The 23,897-nt window shown below is 45.7% G+C and overlaps 1 protein-coding gene across 1 annotated transcript in view; it reads left to right on the forward strand.

The window, feature by feature from the left end:
• Positions 1 to 23,897, forward strand: part of LOC138262384 (kinesin-like protein KIF19) — a 696,763-nt gene that overhangs the window by 215,966 nt on the left and 456,900 nt on the right. The window contains exon 10 of the mRNA XM_069212284.1: positions 21,029 to 21,206. Within this exon, the coding sequence (XP_069068385.1) occupies positions 21,029 to 21,206 (178 nt within the window). The remainder of the gene's footprint in view (positions 1 to 21,028; positions 21,207 to 23,897) is intronic.

Consider the following 23,897-nt stretch of genomic DNA (forward strand, 5'->3'; position numbering starts at 1 on the left):
GTTTAATGCAAAGAATATAGATACATTTTTATCCAAAACATATGATCTTTATAAAAATTTCGGACTCAATTCCTCATGCCGTGATACAAGTTAAACCTTCCATCTATTAAATTTGTACATCTTTCTCAAATAATTCGATATTTTTGTGACTGTGCTTTCTCACCTGAAGATTCAGTGAGGAGCCTGATTTATCAGTGGTTGGTACAGAAACAATCGACCCCCTGGTCTTTCCTAGAAAGTGACATGGCTGTCCTCTTAAAAGAACATTATCTACCATCTATTGAAGTTTTATGGAAAATGTTGAAACCAGCTGCCAATATGTAATTAAGAAAGAACTGCGAGAATTTCTCCATATAAATGACATGGTTAAATTTATTAAGTTACAAACACACAGATCTTCTCGCAGAATGTTATTTTTGCCCCAGCAATCCTATATTGGATCAAACCTGAAATCTGCAACTAAACAGAAATGTCTAAGGATTTGTCTTTTTTATATTCCTTTGAAAAAGTTCGAGAGGTCTTGAAATTTTGTTCAACTGGGTTCTTTGGGTAGGCTCTGTAATCAATTCACTGAAACCTTGGAGCATATACTATGTCCAGGTCTCAGCTTGAGGGACATCCAAAACAAATATTTGTTACCATTTTTGAGGAAGGCCTTGTTTTGAACAATAAAAGGCGCAACAAGGGCATACTTTAATTTACGATCCCACAGCTCAACTGGGGAATTGGTTGTATAATTGGAAATAGCCTATAACAGACTTAAATTATAGATGGCCTCAACTAAAACATTAAAATAGTGCCTAATCAGACTGTACATTACTCTCTTTTACAATGTTTTTAATTATGGACTTCGAGAAGTTTAGACACTGGAAAAACGGTCATTGCAGAAGACTCCTTCTTTGTTGGTCGGATATAAATAATGTTAGCGCGTCTGAGCCTTAATAAGTAAACTTACAAGGAGACGCGTTCAGGTCGACAAACCTTTGGACTGCGTTTGGAGACTTCCCAGTACAAAGTATATTCTCTTTGAATCATTTAATCAATAAATCAATAAACAATAATGACAATCACTATTCAATAAACAATCAATAAGAATCAATAATTGAACACACCATGACCCTTCAGTCATGAATAACCACACCAGTTTAATTAAGTGTTAGGATATTTATTTCCCTATTAGTAACAATCTAATATCATGTCTGTTAATCTCAACATCAATACTATATCAGAGAACACTACTGATTAGCAATCAAAGCGCAACTTAATCAAAGCATGGATTATACTCATTCAGAATTTAAGCACATCATTAATATGAATCAACTTAGCAGAGTCTCATTAGTACATGAATCAACAAAGCAAGAACTCTGTCATTTGTCTATTTGCATCAGATATTAGTGAACACCTTAACTAACCTCAAATTAGCATTAGCATTTTGGGCTTCATGCAAAACATTTTAGTGAACACAAATTTGGAAAACATCTAAGGCCTCTATCAAAAGAGCAGTTGGTACCTAGAAAGAAAAGGCAGTCAATCACAATTTGCATCGGATAGTTTCCAAACCAACGGATCAGCAAGCAGCGTCAGTCTTCATCCTCAGGACATCAGTCGATCCATCAGGCATCAGTAAAGTTAGGACGGGGCAAAGTCTCAAGATAGCATAGCTAACGAACATTACTTCCCTCAGATGAAGGAGAAGATAATATCAAGCAAAGGATGGTTTGGGGTATCAAGGGAAATGCTGGAAGAAGAACTTTGAGGGGTCAGAAAAGAATGGCATAGAATGGAGTGGCCAAAAGAACGAAACAGAATGGCATAAGGGTGAGTGACTAAACTGTTAATTTCTTCTTGGGTCATGCGGTTAAGTCAAAACTGTCTAACTATTCCCTAATTCCTTATTGGATAATATTTGGTACATCCGTATCTCTGTCCAATAATTCACAAACACCTTACTAGAATTTTCCACAGTTCACAGTTCCCATGTCACGGATTGGTCCATGTTATTGACGTCTTCAACGATTGGAATGTCAGGTAGAAAATGTTACACTTCGTGCTCCAGTAAGTGTCTTCATTGTCTTCTCCTAGTACGGTTCTCCTTGCACCTGTTACAAATTACACTGTTGCATCTAGCAAGAACATCGCCTTGAGAAAGCCGGTTCTCATGAGAAAGAATTTACTACGGCTACACACATATAGCTCCTGGAAAAGTACAGCTTTGTGTCCTTCAGGAAAACAGCACACTACACGTTAGAAAATGCAATTCAACATGAGGCCAGGCAACTAGGCCCAAGCCCTTACTAAATTAAAGCCCCTTTAGTTTAATCAAGCAAACTCTTAACATGAAACCTTATTTACAATATACTAATACAAATTCAAAACATTATTGCATTACATTTTAACATTAATAAGCCTTTTCATTAGTCTTCGTATACATTGGTAGCCACTCCCTGTGGGCACATTTCAAACGTGTGCGTTATTTTCTATGTTAACACATTTTCTATGCAGCTTCAACACACAATATATTTGCAAGCTTCGTTTTAATATTGCTTTTAAAAACACATTCCAACAATAACATCTCAGATGAAAAGAGCCCCCACCTAGTGGCTTCAGTGCAGGAATAACACAGTCATACTGTCTTTCCTTGAAGAAGCTCATTTCATTATCACAACAGATTCCTCATTGGAAGGTTGGGTACAGCACTTGCACGAGTGTCAAGTAAGCAGCCAATGGTCTGAGAAAGAGACTAAAATGCACATCAGTATCCTAGAGATGAAGGCAGCTACACTAGCGTTGTGCTTTTTTCTGTGATGAATACGCAATTCATTAGTCATAATATGGACAGACAATACAGTAATATATAAGCAAACAAGGAGGAACACAATCCCTAATATTATCCAAAGAGGCACAGAAGTTATGGGAATGGATAATAGAACATCGCATCCAGATGCAAATGGAGCATCTTCTAAGCGTATATCATTAATCGGCCTACGAGCTCAACAGGTCAAGAGAATTTTACATGTGAGAATTAAATCAAGTCTAGCCAAAGAAAATATTTAATCACTGAGGAAAACCACAACTAGGTCTTTTGGCAACCCACCAGAACGAGAAATTACATTATTACGTCAGGGGGCATGCCCTACCACGATCAAAGGGAATGCATTTATGAGAAATTGGTCAGACACCTATGCCTATGCTTTTTACCTAATACACTGATATTAATGATGCTATCAAACTAGACGAGGGAGCCATGCCAGATAATCCTCATATCTCCATGAGGGCCAATAAGGTACTAGTAGGTCATGGAGCTACTTCTCCTCTTGGAACAACAATAAATACAACTGGAACCAACACAGATCCTAATGTATCGCTGCAACAAACAAATTCTCCATCTAGATCCTCTCTCTTTGAATTTGGCAGCATGGCTACTGAACTAATTTAAGTCCAGCTATTACACATTCCAGAACACAGTAGAGAAATACTATCTAAAGCAAGAAAGAGGTCGGGCGGAGTTTGCCCGGCCAAGATTGTTGATGCTTAGTGCCGAAGATCTGGGCTGGCCCGCCCATAATCCTGTTTTTTCTCCACTGACGAGGGGGGTCCCGATGGCACAGAAGTGAGGGGAGGGCCCGCCCGAACAGGCTTCTGCAGGCGAGGAGGTCCGGGGGTGCTGGACGATGCTGGTGGCCTCTTCAGACTGCCGATTGCTTCAGCTGGCTGGAGGGGTGCGGCCTTGCCCCGCCTGCTGCACCGGCCGTTGACGTTGAGCGCGGCTGGAGAGGGAGGGGCACCTGCTGTGTGAGCACACAATGGGAGTACCAGCAGCCAGTGAGTTGCTGAGGTGATGTGCGGGAGTGTGCTGTGGCCACCCACGCAGTCCACCGGGGAGGACTGATGCTGTGGAAGAAGCTTGGCCTGGCCTAAAGAACGGTGGCTGGGCAGAGGCCTGGCTCTGCCCGCTGCTCCGAGTGGCCCGGTGGAGGAGCAATCCTCCCCAGGCTGAGAGAAAAGAGTGAGGGAACCGAAGGCCTAGACCAACGGTGGAGAATTGAGAAAGATGCTGGGTTGCCATGGGGGGACCCTGGCCTGGTGAGACTTGCCTGGGGCTCCTGGGCGAGGCGGCCCTGGTAGGGGGTTGTGCAGAGGAGTGACTGGTGGAGTGCGCCCCCTGACCGCACCCCCGCTGGTGTGGACTGGGGGTGCCATAGTGGGGATGCCTGAGCTGGGGTCCCTCGCTGTGGATGCCCCTAGATCCCCCCTGCTCAGATGATCGGGGACAGTGTGCAGTGACAGGGGAGGACTTTGTTGGATGAACTGAAATCTAATGTCGCCTAAGTACGAGTGGCATAACCGAGGGCTCCCTCACCTTTTGGTCTCACTGGTGGAACATTGGATCATAGTTGACTCCTGAAGGGTGGACCTGCAGGCGGCACTCTGAGCGACCGTGGGGCAGACACTGCTGGAGGCCTGATGGGCCTCCTGGAGCATGGGTTGGGACATTGCGACAATATGTGCTTGGAGGCAAGCACAATATTGGCTTCCTTCCACTGGGCGTAACTGGAGAGCTCTCCCATTGCACTGGAGACCTACAGGACAGGTAGCTGCTGGAGTCCTTCACTGGGAGGACAATCCGCACCATTGGACTTCAGGCTCTGGAGGGATGACTGCGAGATCCAGCTATTTACTGATATATGCTGACTATGGGGAAACCCAGACCTAAATCACAGGGGGTGCCCTTGACGGCTCTGGCGCGTGCTCGGCAACTGACAAACAAGGACGCTGGGGAGGACCTGCCACTATGCAAGATACCCTGAACAGGATCCTATGGTCGATTGACAATACCAAATTAACTTTGAGTCAAGAGATTGGAAAGGTTTCCACTGAACTAAACCACCTGCGTAGGGACCATCACAAACTGGTCGATAGGGTGAAAGATACTTAAACAACCTTGGAGGAGCTTCAACCTGTGCACCAAGCCCTTAGATCCCAGGGTATCCACCTCTCAGAACGGATCCAGAGACTAGAGCGCCGTGCTGAGGATGCGGAGGGCCGCAGTCGGCGCAATAATGTGCAAATAGTTGGAATGCCGGAGGGTGTGGAGGGATCTGATGCGGTGACCTATCTGGATCTTGGCTGCGCACGCTTATGGGCAGGAGACCCCTCACACTATTGTTTACGTTGGAAAGAGCACATCGGGTCCCAGCTCGTAGACCAGAGCCAGGGAGGCTGCTCCGACCAATAGTGGCAAAACAAGCTCTGTGAGAGGAGGGGCTCAGGTACTATCTGTTGTTCCCCACTAGATTGGAGATTATCCTAGATGACACCACCCACTTGTTTCAGGAACCTGATGAAGCATGGACTTGGCTCGAGACCTACCGCAGAGGTACAGTGGGGGCCAAGCACACAGAACGCAGACCACCCCAATGACGTGGCAAGAGAAGACATCCACGAGATTCAACAGGTGACCATCAAGTGACAAAGCCCAAATGGCAACAGGCTCATCAAGGGAAGAAGGCAGCACTCCAGGCAGAGGCCTCCCTGACGGAGGCGAGGAGCTCAGATGACGACTTAGAGTTAGGACCTGAACCTTTAGACTAGGGGGACTCCTCAGAGGTAGATTCTGCAGAAATGGAGGAGCTCCCCCACGTGACACCCCAGATGTTGGATGACATTGTTTGAGTCCACAGGGCCCTACCTACAGCTATGATCGGTTTATGAACTATTGGTGCAGGGCGACCAGGGCTTGGACAGATTGCCCTTATGTTGCTGGTGTTGGTCCCCAGATCAACCATCGGATAATCCTGTTGGATGATGTTACAATATGTTTATATAATGGTTTCCATGGTTTGGTCGGTCAGCAGTTGCTTATCTGCTCTTGGGATGGGGAGTTAGGAGTTGTTTGCATTGTTTGCTTTAGCTCGTGGTCACTTAGGAATATGTAACGCACTATTGGAGTGCCCTAGGGGAATTGTGGAGGGGTGAGGTACATGTTCCCTGATAATTCTCTTAGATGGTATGGCTGCTGCACACCTCCCTTTTAAAATAATGTCTTGGAATATCTGGGGCATGAGCTTGATAGCAAAGCGCCACAAGATCCTTTCATACATGAAATGCAGGGGCATACAAATTGCCATGTTGCAGGAATCACACCTCACTCAGGTAGAAGCAGACCACTTCCGAAGACGTTGGTGAGGACAATTGTTCGCAACTACATTTCCCACCTTTGCTAGAAGAGGGGCACTATGGATAAAACCGGGGTACCCTTTGAGGCCTGTACCATTGACATGGATAAGGAGGGTCACTATGTTTTAGTAGAGGGTCGTTTCTATGGCAAACAAATAGTTCTGGGAAGTGTTGATGCCCGAATCGAGACCAGCTCCATTTCCTGCACTCTTTATCTGCTCGACTAGCGCGATTTACTGAAATTCCTTTTCTCCTTGGAGGGGACATTATTGGAGTATTAGACCCCAATTTGGACCGATCAATCCTACCGCTCCGAGGAGCGGCAATAGTTAGAGTAGCAACAGGTATGTCAACCTGGATAACCTACTGGGATATGGTAGATGTCTGGCACCTTCAGAACCCTCTCGGTAGGGACTACTCATATTACTCACACCTTTATCTGGCACACACCAGAACAGACTGAATCCTTTGCTTGGCCTCCCTTAGTGGTACGGTTACACAAGCGGATTACTTAGGCCGGACTATACCTGACCACAGCCCACTGTTAATCTTTTTGAAAACAATAGAGACTCGCCAACACGTCCCAACTTGGCGATTACACCCCGCAGCATTAGAGGATGACATCTACTGAGAGACGCTGCTTAACCAGTTGCTGGACTACTTGGCTTTGAATCCGGGGTTAGTGTCCAGTAGAGGGGTTGAATGGGAGGCCCTAAAGGTGGTAGTACAGGGTCACTGGCTCGGACAGATTGTGGGTATCAGACGAGACCTTGAACAGGACATCCTGACATGATAACGACCTTGAAGGCACCCCGGAAACACAAGCAAAATTACTGGTGACCAGGGAGAAATACAAGGTCGTGCTAGAACATCTTAGATATCATGACTACAAGACATATATAGCCAAAATGCATAAGGAAGAAGAAAAGGCGGGGATGCTACTGGCATGGCTGGTTCACCTGGAGGCTGGCAGGACACTGATCACTCGGCTGACGACCGTGGAGGGTGATACAATCTATACACCTACCCAGATCGTTGATGAGTTCACAGCTTATTATAAATCTTTGTATGATCTCCTAAAGGTGGACACGTCGGACAAAAGGGAGGACTTTTTGTCCACACTACCTCAGAGCGTCCTCTCTGATACAGACAGAGATGTACTAGGTGCACGAATATCAGTGGAAGAGGTCAAGACTGCCATTAAAACGTTAGTAACGGGTAAGACCCCGGGCGTTGATGGCTTGCCATCAGAGTTCTATAAATTTGGTTGTGGAGTCCTAGCACCAAGGCTGGTGGTGATGAACATCGAAGCCTATGAAACCATGATGTTGCAGGTCACGACCAGGGAAGCCATGGTGATCCCCTTACCTAAAACTAAGCAAATCGACAGGAAGGTTACCAATTTCTGGCCCTTGTCCATGCTTAACACTGATTTTAAAATCCTCAGTAAGACACTCTCCATAAGACTGCTATCCCATATGAATGACCTCATACATGAAGATCAGAATGGGTTCATTCTCGGTAGTAGCACCACCAACAACCTCCGTAGATTGTACTTCCTGCGTTACAATGTTCTGCACTCCCCAGATCCGACGGCAATGATTATGTCGGTGGATCTTGAGAAAGCCTTCGACACTGTGAGCCTAGGGGCTACCATTTCGAGGATGGGTATGGGCAATGCCTGGGGTGAGTGGAATAGGTTACTTTATACAAACCCCACTGCACGTGTTAAGACAGGACGGATGATCTCCCATAGTTATGACATATACAGAGGAAACTGGCAGGGGTGCCCTTTATCCCATTGTTGTTTGCATCGCCATAGAGCCACTGGCGGCGACACTCCGAGACATGGCCCCAGAATGGGGAATATGCCAGCGCGGGCAGTTTCACATAATTTCCCTATATGCAGATGACCTCCTTATTTACCTTAAAAACAGTCCAGCGACACTGCCACAAGTGTTTAAATTGCTGGACGAATTTGGTGTCTGCTCAGGCCTCCGGTTAAATAGATGAAAGACTTGTGCCTTCACGATGACTCGTGGCATGTATCATCCAGATTCTTGTCCTGAGGAGGTGGCATGGGCTCTACTTACATTCCGCTATCTGGGTATTCAGATCTATCATAAGTTGCAGGATATCAGGGAGGGCAACCTGGGTAAAGCGTTGCCATCATTGCGGTCCAATGTCACTTTCTCGCCCTCACTTTACTTACCTACTATGGCACGCATAGCTCTTGTTAAAATGGTGATGCTCCCCAGGCTGCTGTATTACTTTACTAACCTGCCCATTACACTGTCGGCCTCTTGGTTTCTGCCATTAGACGCGCTTGTCATGGAATTGCTGTGGGATGGCGGACGTCACAGGTGGCCCTGGTCACTCTCCTCCTATCTCCTGCAGCTGGAGGGTTTGGAGTCCCGGATTTTGAGCTTTATTTCTTAGTGGCTCAGTTACAATGGCCTGCACATTGGCTCTGTGGGGTAGGACTTATGGAATTAACAAATTAATGGCTGATAGGGGGACACTAGTCGCAGTGGACTTGTAGCCGGGATGCTTGCACCCAAACAGCCAGTATATTACTAGCATCAGCCCTGAGCAATTGATGGAGAGTTCTCAGGAAAACATAAAGTACATACGTACCAACTACACCACTTGTGGGGATCACTCATGGTGATCCAGCATCCAGCTTTACAACAAGAAAACTTAACTGCTGGGCAGCTATAGAATTACATACACTAGGTGTGTTGTATTGCCAGGGAACACTGATCCCGTTCCGGGACCTCGTGGACCAGACCGTAGTGCCTTGTGGGCAGTTTTTGACTTGCGAGGCAGTGGCGGGTGCTATTCGGAACCTCTGGAGTGAAGGGGAGGGTGAACTACCTACACGCAGGGTTATATAAACTATGCTGTCCATTGGAGAGGGTTCGCACTTGGTCTCCTGGCTTTATAAGATGCTGTTGGGAATGGTGTAGGAGGCTGGACTGGCTTGTAGTGAGTACCAAGGGGTACTTACACCTTGCACCAGGCCCAGGTATCCCTTATTAGTGTATAGGGTGTCTAGCAGCTTAGGCTGATAGATAATGGTAGCTTAGCAGAGCAGCTTAGGCTGAACTAGGAGACGTGTGAAGCTACTACAGTACCACAAGTGTCACTTGCACAATACCATAAGAAAACACAATACACAGTTATACTAAAAATAAAAGTACTTTATTTTTATGACAATATGCCAAAGTATCTCAGAGTGTACCCTCAGAGTGAGGATAGCAAATATACACAAGTTATATGTACACAGTACTAAAAATATGCAGTATAGTCTTAGAAAACAGTGCAAACAATGTATAGTTACAATAGGATGCAATGGGGACACATAGGGATAGGGGCAACACAAACCATATACTCCAAAAGTGGAATGCGAACCACGAATGGACCCCAATCCTATGTGACCTTGTAGAGGGTCGCTGGGACTATTAGAAAATAGTGAGAGTTAGAAAATTAGCCCTCCCCAAGACCCTGAAAAGTGAGTGCAAAGTGCACTAAAGTTCCCCAAAAGACAAAGAAGTTGTGATAGAGGAATAATGCAGGAAAGACACAAACCAACAATGCAACAACGGTGGATTTCCAATCTAGGGTACCTGTGGAACAAGGGGACCAAGTCCAAAAGTCACAAGCAAGTCGGAGATGGGCATATGCCCAGGAAATGCCAGCTGTGGATGCAAAGAAGCTTCTACTGGACAGAAGAAGCTGAGGTTTCTGCAGGAACAAAAAGGGCTAGAGACTTCCCCTTTGGTGGACGGATCCCTCTCGCCGTGGAAAGTCGTGCAGAAGTGTTTTCCCGCCGAAAGAACGCCAACAAGCCTTGCTAGCTGCAAATTGTGCAGTTAGCGTTTTTGGACGCTGCTGTGGCCCAGGAGGGACCAGGAGGTCGCAAATTGGACCAGGAGAGAGAGGGGACATCGAGCAAGACAAGGAGCCCTCTCAGCAGCAGGTAGCACCTGGAGAAGTGCCAGAAACAGGCACTACAAGGATGCGTGAAACGGTGCTCACCCGAAGTTACACAAAGGAGTCCCACGTCGCCGGTGACCAACTTAGAAAGTCGTGCAATGCAGGTTAGAGTGCCGTGGACGCAGGCTTGGCTGTGCACAAAGGATTTCCGCCGGAAGTGCACAGGGGCCGGAGTAGCTGCAAAAGTCACGGTTCCCAGCAATGCAGTCTAGCGAGGTGAGGCAAGGACTTACCTCCACCAAACTTGGACTGAAGAGTCACTGGACTGTGGGGGTCACTTGGACAGAGTTGCTGGATTCGAGGGACCTCGCTCGTCGTGCTGAGAGGAGACCCAAGGGACCGGTAATGCAGCTTTTTGGTGCCTGCGGTTGCAGGGGGAAGATTCCGTCGACCCACTGGAGATTTCTTCGGAGCTTCTAGTGCAGAGAGGAGGCAGACTACCCCCACAGCATGCACCACCAGGAAAACAGTCGAGAAGGCGGCAGGATCAGCGTTACAGAGTTGCAGTAGTCGTCTTTGCTACTATGTTGCAGGTTTGCAGGCTTCCAGCGCGGTCAGCAGTCGATTCCTTGGCAGAAGGTGAAGAGAGAGATGCAGAGGAACTCGGCTGAGCTCTTGCATTCGTTATCTCAAGTTTCCCCAGAGACAGAGACCCTAAATAGCCAGAAAAGAGGGTTTGGCTACCTAGGAGAGAGGATAGGCTAGCAACACCTGAAGGAGCCTATCAGAAGGAGTCTCTGACGTCACCTGGTGCCACTGGCCACTCAGAGCAGTCCAGTGTGCTGGCAGCACCTCTGTTTCCAAGATGGCAGAGGTCTGGAGCACACTGGAGGAGCTCTGGACACCTCCCAGGGGAGGTGCAGGTCAGGGGAGTGGTCACTCCCCTTTCCTTTGTCCAGTTTCGCGCCAGAGCAGGGCTAAGGGGTCCCCTGAACCTGTGTAGACTGGCTTATGCAGAATTGGGCACATCTGTGCCCAAGAAAGCATTTCCAGAGGCTGGGGGAGGCTACTCCTCCCCTGCCTTCACACCATTTTCCAAAGGGAGAGGGTGTAACACCCTCTCTCAGAGGAAGTCCTTTGTTCTGCCATCCTGGGACAAGCCTGGCTTGACCCCAGGGGGGCAGAAACCTGTCTGAGGGGTTGGCAGCAGCAGCAGCTGCAGTGAAACCCCAGGAAAGGCAGTTTGGCAGTACCAGGGTCTGTGCTACAGACCACTGGGATCATGGGATTGTGCCAACTATGCCAGGATGGCATAGAGGGGGCAATTCCATGATCATAGACATGTTACATGGCCATATTCGGAGTTACCGCGTGTAATGGTGTCCCCGCACTCACAAAGTCTGGGGAATTGGCCCTGAACAATGTGGGGGCACCTTGGCTAGTGCCAGGGTGCCCTCACACTAAGTAACTTTGCACCTAACCTTTACCAGGTAAAGGTTAGACATATAGGTGACTTATAAGTTACTTAAGTGCAGTGTAAAATGGCTGTGTAATAACGTGGACGTTATTTCGCTCAGGCTGCAGTGGCAGGCCTGTGTAAGAATTGTCAGAGCTCCCTATGGGTGGCAAAAGAAATGCTGCAGCCCATAGGGATCTCCTGGAACCCCAATACCCTGGGTACCTCAGTACCATATACTAGGGAATTATAAGGGTGTTCCAGTAAGCCAATGTAAATTGGTAAAATTGGTCACTAGCCTGTTAGTGACAATTTGTACAGAGAGAGCATAACCACTGAGGTTCTGGTTAGCAGAGCCTCAGTGAAACAGTTAGGCACCACACAGGGAACACATACATATATGCCACAAACTTATGAGCACTGGGGTCCTGACTAGCAGGGTCCCAGTGACACATAACAAACATACTGAAAACATAGGGTTTTCACTATGAGCACTGGGCCCTGGCTAGCAGGATCCCAGTGAGACAGTGAAAACACCCTGACATACACTCACAAACAGGCAAAAAGTGGGGGTAACAAGGCTAGAAAGAGACTACTTTCTCACACAACCCCCCCCCCCCCCCCAAACGAAGGACAATAAGGCTAACCTTGGCCAGTTGAGACTTTATTGTCTAAGTGGTGATAAGTAGAGAGTAGCTCTGCAATAGACTGGTTACTCCCTTTATCATCCACTATATGGTTACTTCCCTGTGGGGATGTAAACCACCCTGTTTGAAGTTTTTTAGCTAAGCAACAATGTGAAGATGTATTTTCAGAGTTTCTATCAGTAAGTTTTAGTTTAGAGCAGTGGGAATTGTCCACTGAACCTATTTGTAGTGATGGAAATGCCAGACAGGGATGCTGTCTCAGAAAAGCCATAGCTGGGCAAAAACTTTGTCCATATGGCTGGAAGAGAGAACAGGGATGCTGTTTCTCTTGAGTTGGAGCAGGGCAGGGATGCTGTTCAAGAGCTCCACACTAGGGCAGGGATGCTATCCTAAGTGTTGTGAGGCAGTGCAGGGTTTCTGCACTAAAGTTTCTCTGGGAGGGTTGGAGGGATGCTCCATGTTACCTAAAATGGTGCTCTTTTTGTCACCAATGTTAGTTATCCCACAGAGAGGTACTTCTACCTCAGGGAGTTCAGCTTTGCCAGCTGATGATTCCCTTGGAACAGGTGCCACCCCAGGAGAGGTTTCTCCCACCACAGGAATGGTATCCTGAATGGTAGGGTGGTTAGGGGATACTGTGATACCCTTTTTACCTGTTGATGGAGAGGGATCCTGAGTTTTCAGGCCTTCTCTCCTTTGCTTTTTTATTTCAGTAGAAATGAGAGGGAACAATTCCTCTGGGATGCCCAGCATGGCGGCATGGGCATAAAACTCTACATCAGCCCAACCTGAGGCCTCTAGGTCATTACCTAAGAGACAGTCTACAGGTAAGCTAGGTGATACCACCACCTGCTTAGGGCCAGTAACTCCACCCCAACTAAACTGAATTATAGCTAAGGGAAGAAACTTAGTGGAGTTATGGACATCAATAATTTTATACTGTTGTCCAATGATGTGTTGTTCAGGAGCCACTAGGTTTTCAGTCACCAAAGTGATACTGGCACCTGTGTCCCTGTAGGCCAAGGCCTCAACACCATTTATTGAAACTGTCTGCCTGTACTTATCCATTGTAAGGGGACAAGCAGCCAGTGTGGCAAGGCTAATGCCACTAGGTGTGACAGAAACTGTCTTGGGACTGACTACCCCAGTTTCTACTATGGACCCATAAGTGAACCCAACTAAACCCTTAACTTGACTGTTGCCAGCAGTCCCACCACTAGTACCACTACTGCTAGGGGCACTAGAGCTGGATGTATTAGTGGTGGTAGGCTCAGGGGGTTTACCTGGACAGGACTTATCCCCTTGCCTATGGCCTCTATTTTTACACACAAAGCACCAAGGCTTCTTAAATTGTGTAGGTTGAGAAGAAGAGGAAGAATTTGTTTTATCCCCACCCCCTGAAGAGTGTTTAGGATTTGAAGTGGGATCTTTGGTTTTACCCTTATCCCCATGCTTATCTTGAGATTTTTCACCATCTTTCTTCTTAATGTTCTCTTTGTCACCCCCTGTATGAACTTTTCTGTTCACCCTTGTTCTGACCCATTTGTCTGCCTTCTTTCCCAATTCTTGGGGAGAGGTCAGATCAGAGTCCACCAAGTACTGGTGCAACAAATCAGACACACAATTATTAAGAATATGCTCTCTCAGGATCAAGTTATACAGGCTGTCATAATCAGTAACTTTACTGCCATGTAACCACCCCTCCAAGGCCTTCACTGAATGGTCAATGAAATGAACCCAGTCTTGTGAAGACTCCTTTTTGGTTTCTCTGAAGTTTATCCTGTATTGTTCAGTGGTTAAGCCATAACCATCCAGGAGTGCATTCTTAAGAACTGTAAAATTATTGGCATCACTTTCTTTCACAGTAAGGAGCCTATCCCTACCTTTTCCACTAAATGAAAGCCATAGGATAGCAGCCCAATGCCTTTGAGGGACATCCTGTACAACACAGGCCCTCTCAAGTGCAGCAAACCACTTGTTAATGTCATCCCCCTCCTTCTAAGGGGGAACTATCTTGTGCAGATTTCTGGAATCATGCTCTTTTGCAGGATGACTATGGGGAATACTGCTGCTGCCACCATGGGTTTCTAAACCCAACTTCTGTCTTTCCTTCTCTATTTCTAATGACTGTCTATCCAAATCCAGCTGTTGCTTTTTAAGCTTCAGTCTGGTTTGTTCCACCCTCAACTTATTGAGTTCCCTCTCTAACAATCTGTCATCAGGGTTGGTGGGGGGAACATTCCTAGATACAGAGGTATGATGGGAATGAACAGAAGGAGACCTGTCCCTTACAGAGGGCACCCTAACAGCTTGGCTGACAGTGTAATGTGAGAGCACATCATCTGTATGATGTGACTCCACCTCAGTAACAACTATGCTAGACTGTCTTGTAATGGGCAGGCTATGAAGTTTCTTTCCTGAACCTTTTCCTGGGGGAGTCCCTGGATCAGATTGAGAACCATTAGCTACTTTTTCAACAGATGGGGCACTTTTAGCCTTATCTTGTTCTCTAAGCATGTTAAGTAACAGTTCCAAGGAAGGATTCTTCCCTACACTCAAACCTCTCTCTATGCAGAGACTCCTTGCTCCTTTCCAGCTAAGGTGATCATATGCAAGTTTGGACAGATCAACATTTTGGCCTGTGCCAGACATTTTTAGAGAGAGTTAAAGTGATAGAAAAAGAGAAAAAAGTTTTCAGAACTTTTTAGAAAGACAGAAAATAAACTTTTTAAACTTTTAACAACTTTTTGAAAGTTTAGAAGTACTTTTCAGCACTTTAGAAAAGAGTGAAAAGAGGAAATGCAAAACTTTTTAGCAATGTGTACACACACTGAACTTGTTTTGTATATTTTTCTCTTATGAAAAGTACAATGACAAGAGTGGTAAGTAGTCTCAAAGCACTTATCCCACCGCTGCACAACCAATGTAGGAGGCTGGACTGGCTTGTAGTGAGTTCCAAGGGGTACTTACACCTTGCACCAGGCCCAGGTATCCCTTATTAGTGTATAGGGTGTCTAGCAGCTTAGGCTGATAGATAATGGTAGCTTAGCAGAGCAGCTTAGGCTGAACTAGGAGACGTGTGAAGCTACTACAGTACCACAAGTGTCACTTGCACAATACCATAAGAAAACACAATACACAGTTATACTAAAAATAAAGGTACTTTATTTTTATGACAATATGCCAAAGTATCTCAAAGTGTACCCTCAGAGTGAGGATAGCAAATATACACAAGTTATATGTACACAGTACTAAAAATATGCAGTATAGTCTTAGAAAACAGTGCAAACAATGTATAGTTACAATAGGATGCAATGGGGACACATAGGGATAGGGGCAACACAAACCATATACTCCAAAAGTGGAATGCGAACCACGAATGGACCCCAATCCTATGTGACCTTGTAGAGGGTCGCTGGGACTATTAGAAAATAGTGACAGTTAGAAAATTAGCCCTCTCCAAGACCCTGAAAAGTGAGTGCAAAGTGCACTAAAGTTCCCCAAAAGACAAAGAAGTCGTGATAGAGGAATAATGCAGGAAAGACACAAACCAACAATGCAACAACGGTGGATTTCCAATCTAGGGTACCTGTGGAACAAGGGGACCAAGTCCAAAAGTCACAAGCAAGTCGGAGATGGGCATATGCCCAGGAAATGCTAGCTGTGGATGCAAAGAAGCTTCTACTGGACAGAAGAAGCTGAGGTTTCTGCAGGAACAAAAAGGGCTAAAGACTTCCCCTTTGGTGGACAGATCCCTCTCGCCGTGGAAAGTCGTGCAGAAGTGTCTTCCCGCCGAAAGAACGCCAACAAGCCTTGCTAGCTGCAAATCGTGCGGTTAGCGTTTTTGGACGCTGCTGTAGCCCAGGAGGGACCAGGAGATCGCAAATTGGACCAGGAGAGAGAGGAGACGTCGAGCAAGACAAGGAGCCCTCTCAGCAGCAGGTAGCACCCGGAGAAGTGCCAGAAACAGGCACTACGAGGATGCGTGAAACAGTACTCACCCGAAGTTACACAAAGGAGTCCCACGTCGCAGGAGACCAACTTAGAAAGTCGTGCAATGCAGGTTAGAGTGCCGTGGACCCAGGCTTGGCTGTGCACAAAGGATTTCCACCGGAAGTGCACAGGGGCCGGAGTAGCTGCAAAAGTCGCGGTTCCCAGCAATGCAGTCTAGCGAGGTGAGGCAAGGACTTACCTCCACCAAACTTGGACTGAAGAGTCACTGGACTGTGGGGGTCACTTGGACAGAGTTGCTGGATTCGAGGGACCTTGCTCGTCGTGCTGAGAGGAGACCCAAGGGACCGGTAATGCAGCTTTTTGGTGCCTGCGGTTGCAGGGGGAAGATTCCGTCGACCCACGGGAGATTTCTTCGGAGCTTCTAGTGCAGAGAGGAGGCAGACTACCCCCACAGCATGCACCACCAGGAAAACAGTCGAGAAGGCGGCAGGATCAGCGTTACAAAGTTGCAGTAGTCGTCTTTGCTACTATGTTGCAGGTTTGGAGGCTTCCAGCGCAGTCAGCAGTCGATTCCTTGGCAGAAGGTGAAGAGAGAGATGCAGAGGAACTCGGCTGAGCTCTTGCATTCGTTATCTCAAGTTTCCCCAGAGACAGAGACCCTAAATAGCCAGAAAAGAGGGTTTGGCTACCTAGGAGAGAGGATAGGCTAGCAACACCTGAAGGAGCCTATCAGAAGGAGTCTCTGACGTCACCTGGTGGCACTGGCCACTCAGAGCAGTCCAGTGTGCTGGCAGCACCTCTGTTTCCAAGATGGCAGAGGTCTGGAGCACACTGGAGGAGCTCTGGACACCTCCCAGGGGAGGTGCAGGTCAGGGGAGTGGTCACTCCCCTTTCCTTTGTCCAGTTTCGCGCCAGAGCAGGGCTAAGGGGTCCCCTGAACCTGTGTAGACTGGCTTATGCAGAATTGGGCACATCTGTGCCCAAGAAAGCATTTCCAGAGGCTGGGGGAGGCTACTCCTCCCCTGCCTTCACACCATTTTCCAAAGGGAGAGGGTGTAACACCCTCTCTCAGAGGAAGTCCTTTGTTCTGCCATCCTGGGACAAGCCTGGCTTGACCCCAGGGGGGCAGAAACCTGTCTGAGGGGTTGGCAGCAGCAGCAGCTGCAGTGAAACCCCAGGAAAGGCATTTTGGCAGTACCAGGGTCTGTGCTACAGACCACTGGGATCATGGGATTGTGCCAACTATGCCAGGATGGCATAGAGGGGGCAATTCCATGATCATAGACATGTTACATGGCCATATTCGGAGTTACCATTGTGAAGCTACATATAGGTAGTGACCTATATGTAGTGCACGCGTGTAATGGTGTCCCCGCACTCACAAAGTCCGGGGAATTGGCCTTGAACAATGTGGGGGCACCTTGGCTAGTGCCAGGGTGCCCTCACACTAAGTAACTTTGCACCTAACCTTTACCAGGTAAAGGTTAGAGATATAGGTGACTTATAAGTTACTTAAGTGCAGTGTAAAATGGCTGTGAAATAACGTGGACGTTATTTCACTCAGGCTGCAGTGGCAGGCCTGTGTAAGAATTGTCAGAGCTCCCTATGGGTGGCAAAAGAAATGCTGCAGCCCATAGGGATCTCCTGGAACCCCAATACCCTGGGTACCTCAGTACCATATACTAGGGAATTATAAGGGTGTTCCAGTAAGCCAATGTAAATTGGTAAAATTGGTCACTAGCCTGTTAGTGACAATTTGTACAGAGAGAGCATAACCACTGAGGTTCTGGTTAGCAGAGCCTCAGTGAGACAGTTAGGCACCACACAGGGAACACATACATATAGGCCACAAACTTATGAGCACTGGGGTCCTGACTAGCAGGGTCCCAGTGACACATAACAAACATACTGAAAACATAGGGTTTTCACTATGAGCACTGGGCCCTGGCTAGCAGGATCCCAGTGAGACAGTGAAAACACCCTGACATACACTCACAAACAGGCAAAAAGTGGGGGTAACAAGGCTAGAAAGAGGCTACTTTCTCACAAATGGTGCATAGGCCGCTGGATGCTCTCCAGGCAAAGTGGGAGGTAGACTGAAACAGACCCCTCACTGATGCAGATTGGAATAGAGTTTTGGCGTATGCACCCTCGGTCTCCTGAAACACCCGACTAAAATACATACAGTATAACTACACACATAGGACTTACCTTACCCCACATTGACTAAGGCTCATATACGGGGTGCATTAGATAGGTTGCCCACAATGCCTCTTGCCTGATGTAGGATTCTGCCATATGACATGGGGATGTCCACAACTGCAAAAATTCTGGAAGGGGTCATACAAAAAATTAACTATGTGCTGAGTAGACGACTAGAGAACACAATAGAGACATGCCTGCTAGGGTTGTTCACTAGACCACGCCCCAAATAAATCAGTAACAGATTTGAGGACCTGGCCCTCGTACTGGCAATGCATAGAGTGTCGTTGGCATGGAAACATAATAAGGGACCCAGCTTGCTAGCCTGAACATTAGATGTAACGAGGTGGGGTAGGGCGGAGGAGAGATCTCTGAGAAGGGAAGAAAGTAGAGGGATGAGGCACAGGCCGATAGCCCGTTGTGGACAGAGGTCATCGATAGTTGGGAAAACTCTACCACAAGAAGAGAGTCAGATTGGGAGAGTGACACAGAGAGCGTCGAGACAACTCAATAGAAGTGATCTGATAGACGAGTGCTCCTAGGACAGCCAAGCGACTTGGAGGAGATTGGAGCATGACCGGGCCGATATCTCCCCCACACTCTTTTAGGGAAACATCCCCACGGAACACTTCAACGATACAACATAAATGATGTAACATCATTTTGATGCTGTCAAATTGATTATCTGCCAACTGTATAGACCACGGGCAAGTTACCAGTTTCTTATCTCTTTGATTTCTTCATGGTTTCTTTTGTTTCAAATAGAGAAGTTGAATAATATTCCTTGGATGGCATATATTAACCAGATGAAAAGCTGTACACTGGTCATATATCACATGCTCATTTATATCTTAATCCTCTCCCAACCATAGTTTCTAACCTGTTCTCCTGAACAACATAATTATGCTAAATACCTTAGCAGAGGAGCGCTAATATAAAGAGACAATGTGAATGCAATAAGCGATACATTGGGTAAAAATTGCTGTAAGTCAAGAATGTAATTGCTTACATTAATGTCAAAAATATGTGCTGGTTAAATAAGATATATTGTGCTCCAATCGCATAAGGTGAAATGCCAATAAAATAAAAGTGTTAAAAAAAGCAAGAAAGAGGCCCACCACAAAGACATATATCGCAAAATGGAAGCGTTTTGGCTCATAGTGTGCTCAGAATAAGTTAGATCCTATAATTTTGCAGTCTCAACAAATATTACAATATCTCATGCAACAAACTCACGTCTGACTCATGCGTTGGTTAGAGTAGATTGCACTGCTATTTCTCACTTCGAGAGAACATGGAACAAACCATATCTTTGGTGTAAGGGGCTTGTGAAAGAATTTCTTAAAGGCTTTTCAGGGTCTTCCCAAGGATAAGACACCCTCCTCCATCATGGCGGCTAAATATTTTATCTCATGGATGAAAAAGCCCTTCTAGCCAATATGTAAAACAGAACTAAAGTGCATCTCTTGAAGGTAGTTTTTGTTTAAGCCCTCACATCAGCAAGAAGAGTCATTGAGATTAAGGATTTTACACTTACAGAACCATAGCTCCAGTTTGCAGTTTATACCAAAAGTGAAATTAGACTGTCATCTACATGAATCAGTAGTCGTAAAGATTTTTTTCCCAAACCCAACTAATACAGCAGGGAGAGCACTACATACTCTGGATATTAAAATGTGTTTAAAACTTTACATTGATAAAACAAACTGATAAGAAAGTCTGACCAAGTACTTGTAGCATATGGGCAACCAAGGAAAGGATACCCATTATCAAAGGAGAGTATGGTTCACTGAGTGTCTCAGTTGATATTGTTCTGTCATTAAGAAGCAGGTCAGCCATTGCAAGAGACCATAAAAGCACATTCAACAAGAAGTGTGTCTGCGTCTGCATCCCTCTTTGCTAGTGTATTCATAGTTGATAGCAACATGGAAGAATAGACACCAATTTACATCACACAGTTGCCTAGATTCAGCATCACAAGGTGATGCAGCAGTAGGGCAAATGGCCCTGCGTAGTTTATTCCAGTTAGGTAATGGTGTTTAGCTTTTGTTACCCTCCTGCTGCTGACTGATACAATTTTTATATCAGCTGCTTGCTATTCTGATTCAAGCATGTGAATCTCTGAAAAGAAAAAGGTTCTTTTTTTATAACTGAAGATTTCCAGTTTTGGTATAATTTATAGAATCTTTTGCTGCCCACCCAATCTCTCAACTCAGGCTCACTTGAATACTTAACATTACTCTACACTTGTGCAGTGAAATCTCAACTATGGTGGCCTTAGTGAAGAGAGGTGATTGCTGTATTTTGCTCTGATCTTCTGAGTTTCACATATGTTACAATGATGTGGATAAGCCTCTGTTGTGGCCATGTTAAACTATTCTGTATATCTTTAACATTGTACTGCTCACTTTGTGTACTGTGGAACTGCTTGATAATGGGGATGATTCACACATGTGGCTCTATGAAAGATACCAATACTGAAAAACTTTGTTTGCAGGTAAGTAACCATTTTCTTCCTCATTTTGGGGGTACGTGTCACCCAAATCAGACTGTTGAGGAGTGATTGTATTCACACGTCCCTTAAATGATGCCTGTGCTGCTATTATTAGAAACTGCATGTTAATGCGTTTTAAATGTTGTTTTTAAATTGCAGCTGGGAGAAAGTAAAGGCTCAACGTACTTTAGCGTTTCAGAAGCTGGATAGCATGCATTGTCACAGCGGAGTTGATGAGGTAGAGGACTTTGATTCAACTGAGCCTCAGGATATTCTTTTGGCAAGGCAGGAGATCACCATGCTTGTAAATGAGCAACAGAAAACATCAGAGCTTAAGGTAAGAAGGAAAAATATCTCAATCAAATGATATATTCCTGTTTGCAAAACAAATTAAACAGAGGTATCCAGACAAAACACTTAGCAAATTAATTCTAAATATGTCATTACTTTAAAGTGACATCAAATGGCTTTGTTGTCTGATTGTATGTAGAGTAACAGAATTATTTTATTTTTTCCACCTAGATAAAGTGCTGCTAGGTCCCATCACAAACTCTTATTGTAATAGGGAACTGACAAAATAATTCCACACATTCCTTGAATGGTTGTTTCCTGGAAATAAATTGGATTTTAGAGTATGTGAAAGGGTGCTGTCATAGTAAAAGGTGGATCACAAAAAAGGCAGGCAGTGCAAAAAAGGACGTACAGTTGAAACAGTTAAAGACTTAGGGCCAGATGTAGCAAGGGTTTTGCGACTCGCAAACGGCCAAAAACGCCGTTTGCGAGTCGCAAAAGCCTCACAGGAATGCAGAAATGCATTTTGCGAGTCGGCTCCGAATTCGCAAAATGCATTTCCGACTCGCAAATAGGAAGGGGTGTTGCCTTCCTATTTGCGACTCGCAGTGGGATGCAATTCCATTTGCGACCGCGTACGCGGTCGCAAATGGAGTCGCAGTTACCATCCACTTCAAGTGGATGGTAACCCACTCGCAAATTGGAAGGGGTCCCCATGGGACCCCTTCCACTTTGTGAATGGACCCAAAAATATTTTTTCAGGGCAGGGAGTGGTCCAAGGGACCACTCCCTGCCCTGAAAAAATACCGAAACTAAAGGTTTCGTTTTTTTTTTAAGTGCAGCTCGTTTTCCTTTAAGGAAAACGGGCTACACTTTAAAAAAAAAAAAACTGCTTTATTTAAAGCAGTCACGAACACGGAGGTCTGCTGACTACAGCAGGCCTCCATGTTTGCGAGTGCCTCTACTCGCAATGGGGCCGCAATTTGCGACCCACCTCATGAATATTCAGGAGGTGGGTCATTGCGACCCCATAGCGAGTCGCAGTCGGTGTCTGAGACACCGTACTGCATTCCAAATTGCGAGTTGCAGGGACTCGCAAATTGCAAGTCGCAATTTGGAAGATTGCTACATCTGGCCCTAAGCATTGACAAGGCACACTCTGTATATTGCCTGAGCTGTCAAGCCAGACCAAGACTGGCATGGGCAAAGCCAATACGTCTGTTTTTTGTTAAGAAACGTGTTTGGTGGTAGTTCGTCAACTTTATGTGAGTTGCCCTCAGCTGCCTGGAATGAAAATCCCACAATGAATCAACATCTCGGGCTACATTATTATGGAAGCTGGGTGAAGGGCCTCTTTCCTGAACAGACTACATTAACGGAGTTAAGTTGTACCCTCAGAGAAGTGTGTCACGAAATGGAGTCAAAAGACGATGTGTGGTTGTATCTGATGAACATAAAGTACACAGCAAATATTGCAAAGTAGATACAGTTTACAAAGTGAAACATTTTTGTTGCATAATTATGTGACCCTATTTGCACAGGAATATGTAGTTTATGGACAATTTAGCCTTAATGTCAGCAAAGTAAAACAAATAAACTTGCAATGACAACTACTGGACAGCACTGTGTCTTTATGAAAGGCAAAGGCTTCCAAACAGTGAGCACTTTCTAAACATAAAAAACAGAAACCAGAAATAAAAATATGTTTGGAGCAGCAAAGTAAATAAACCGAAGAGGACACACTGTCTCTGGTGTAACAAAATGAGTACTTGAACAACATCATCAAAATCTAACCTAATAAAATGAGACTCTTTGAATTGTAGTCTCAAAATGAGACTACAATGATGGTGGTAGATGACCATGTCCTGGTGTTCCAGTTTTTTATCGTGTTACTGCTGTACCACTAGAGGTAGTGCTCGTTATTCTGATGCTGGAGGAACTCCAGCCCCAGATGCTGACACCTGCTCAGTCTCTTTGGAGTTCATCCCTAGCCACTTGCCGAAGATGTATTGCCCCCTGTGGTGCCACATCCCTATCGAACTGCAAGAGTACTTGTCTTCTGTACCTCTAGAAAATGTAACATTATCAAAGTGGTAAATAATGCTTCTAGACGATACCTTCTTCTGCCTACGTGGAAAAATATCTACACAAGTGGCTCCTTCTCCTTATCTACAGGCTGTTCTTCTTCCTGCCTCCCCTCTTTTCCAGATGCCCTTTCCCCCAACATGCAATTACAAAAATGCAAAAAACATAAGTATGTGAACAGAGCTGTTGAAGAAGCTCCTACTGGATTGTCTTAGAACTCAGTAAGAAGTTAAATAGGGTGGGAACTTCCTATAAATAGAGGTTTACGGTCATTCCAACCAATCAGTTCTCTATTATGACTCTCACTGGACTCTCGCGAGACATCCACAGGATACCTGCAAGAGCGTAAAACACAAAAAAGTGCAATCATTACACAAAACACAGAAGGAATAATAATAAAATGTCTTATTTACGAAACTTCTAGGGTCACATTGAAGTAGAAAACATGTTTTCATAGGGGAGGCGCGGGGGTAAGGGGCTAATAGGCTCTGTTCTGTGGACAGTTTGGAAGTTTATTACAAACATCTTGCAGAAAAATGTTGCGCTTATTTTTTCCACACCATGCAACTTGCTTATAAAAGTTCATTTCAGATCCAAACAGGACCTCACTTATAAGAAATGAGAGGGGGGTCACAGAGTTTATTTTCAATAA

This window comes from Pleurodeles waltl, chromosome 10, assembly GCF_031143425.1.
Source record: "Pleurodeles waltl isolate 20211129_DDA chromosome 10, aPleWal1.hap1.20221129, whole genome shotgun sequence".
Lineage (NCBI taxonomy): Eukaryota > Metazoa > Chordata > Amphibia > Caudata > Salamandridae > Pleurodeles > Pleurodeles waltl.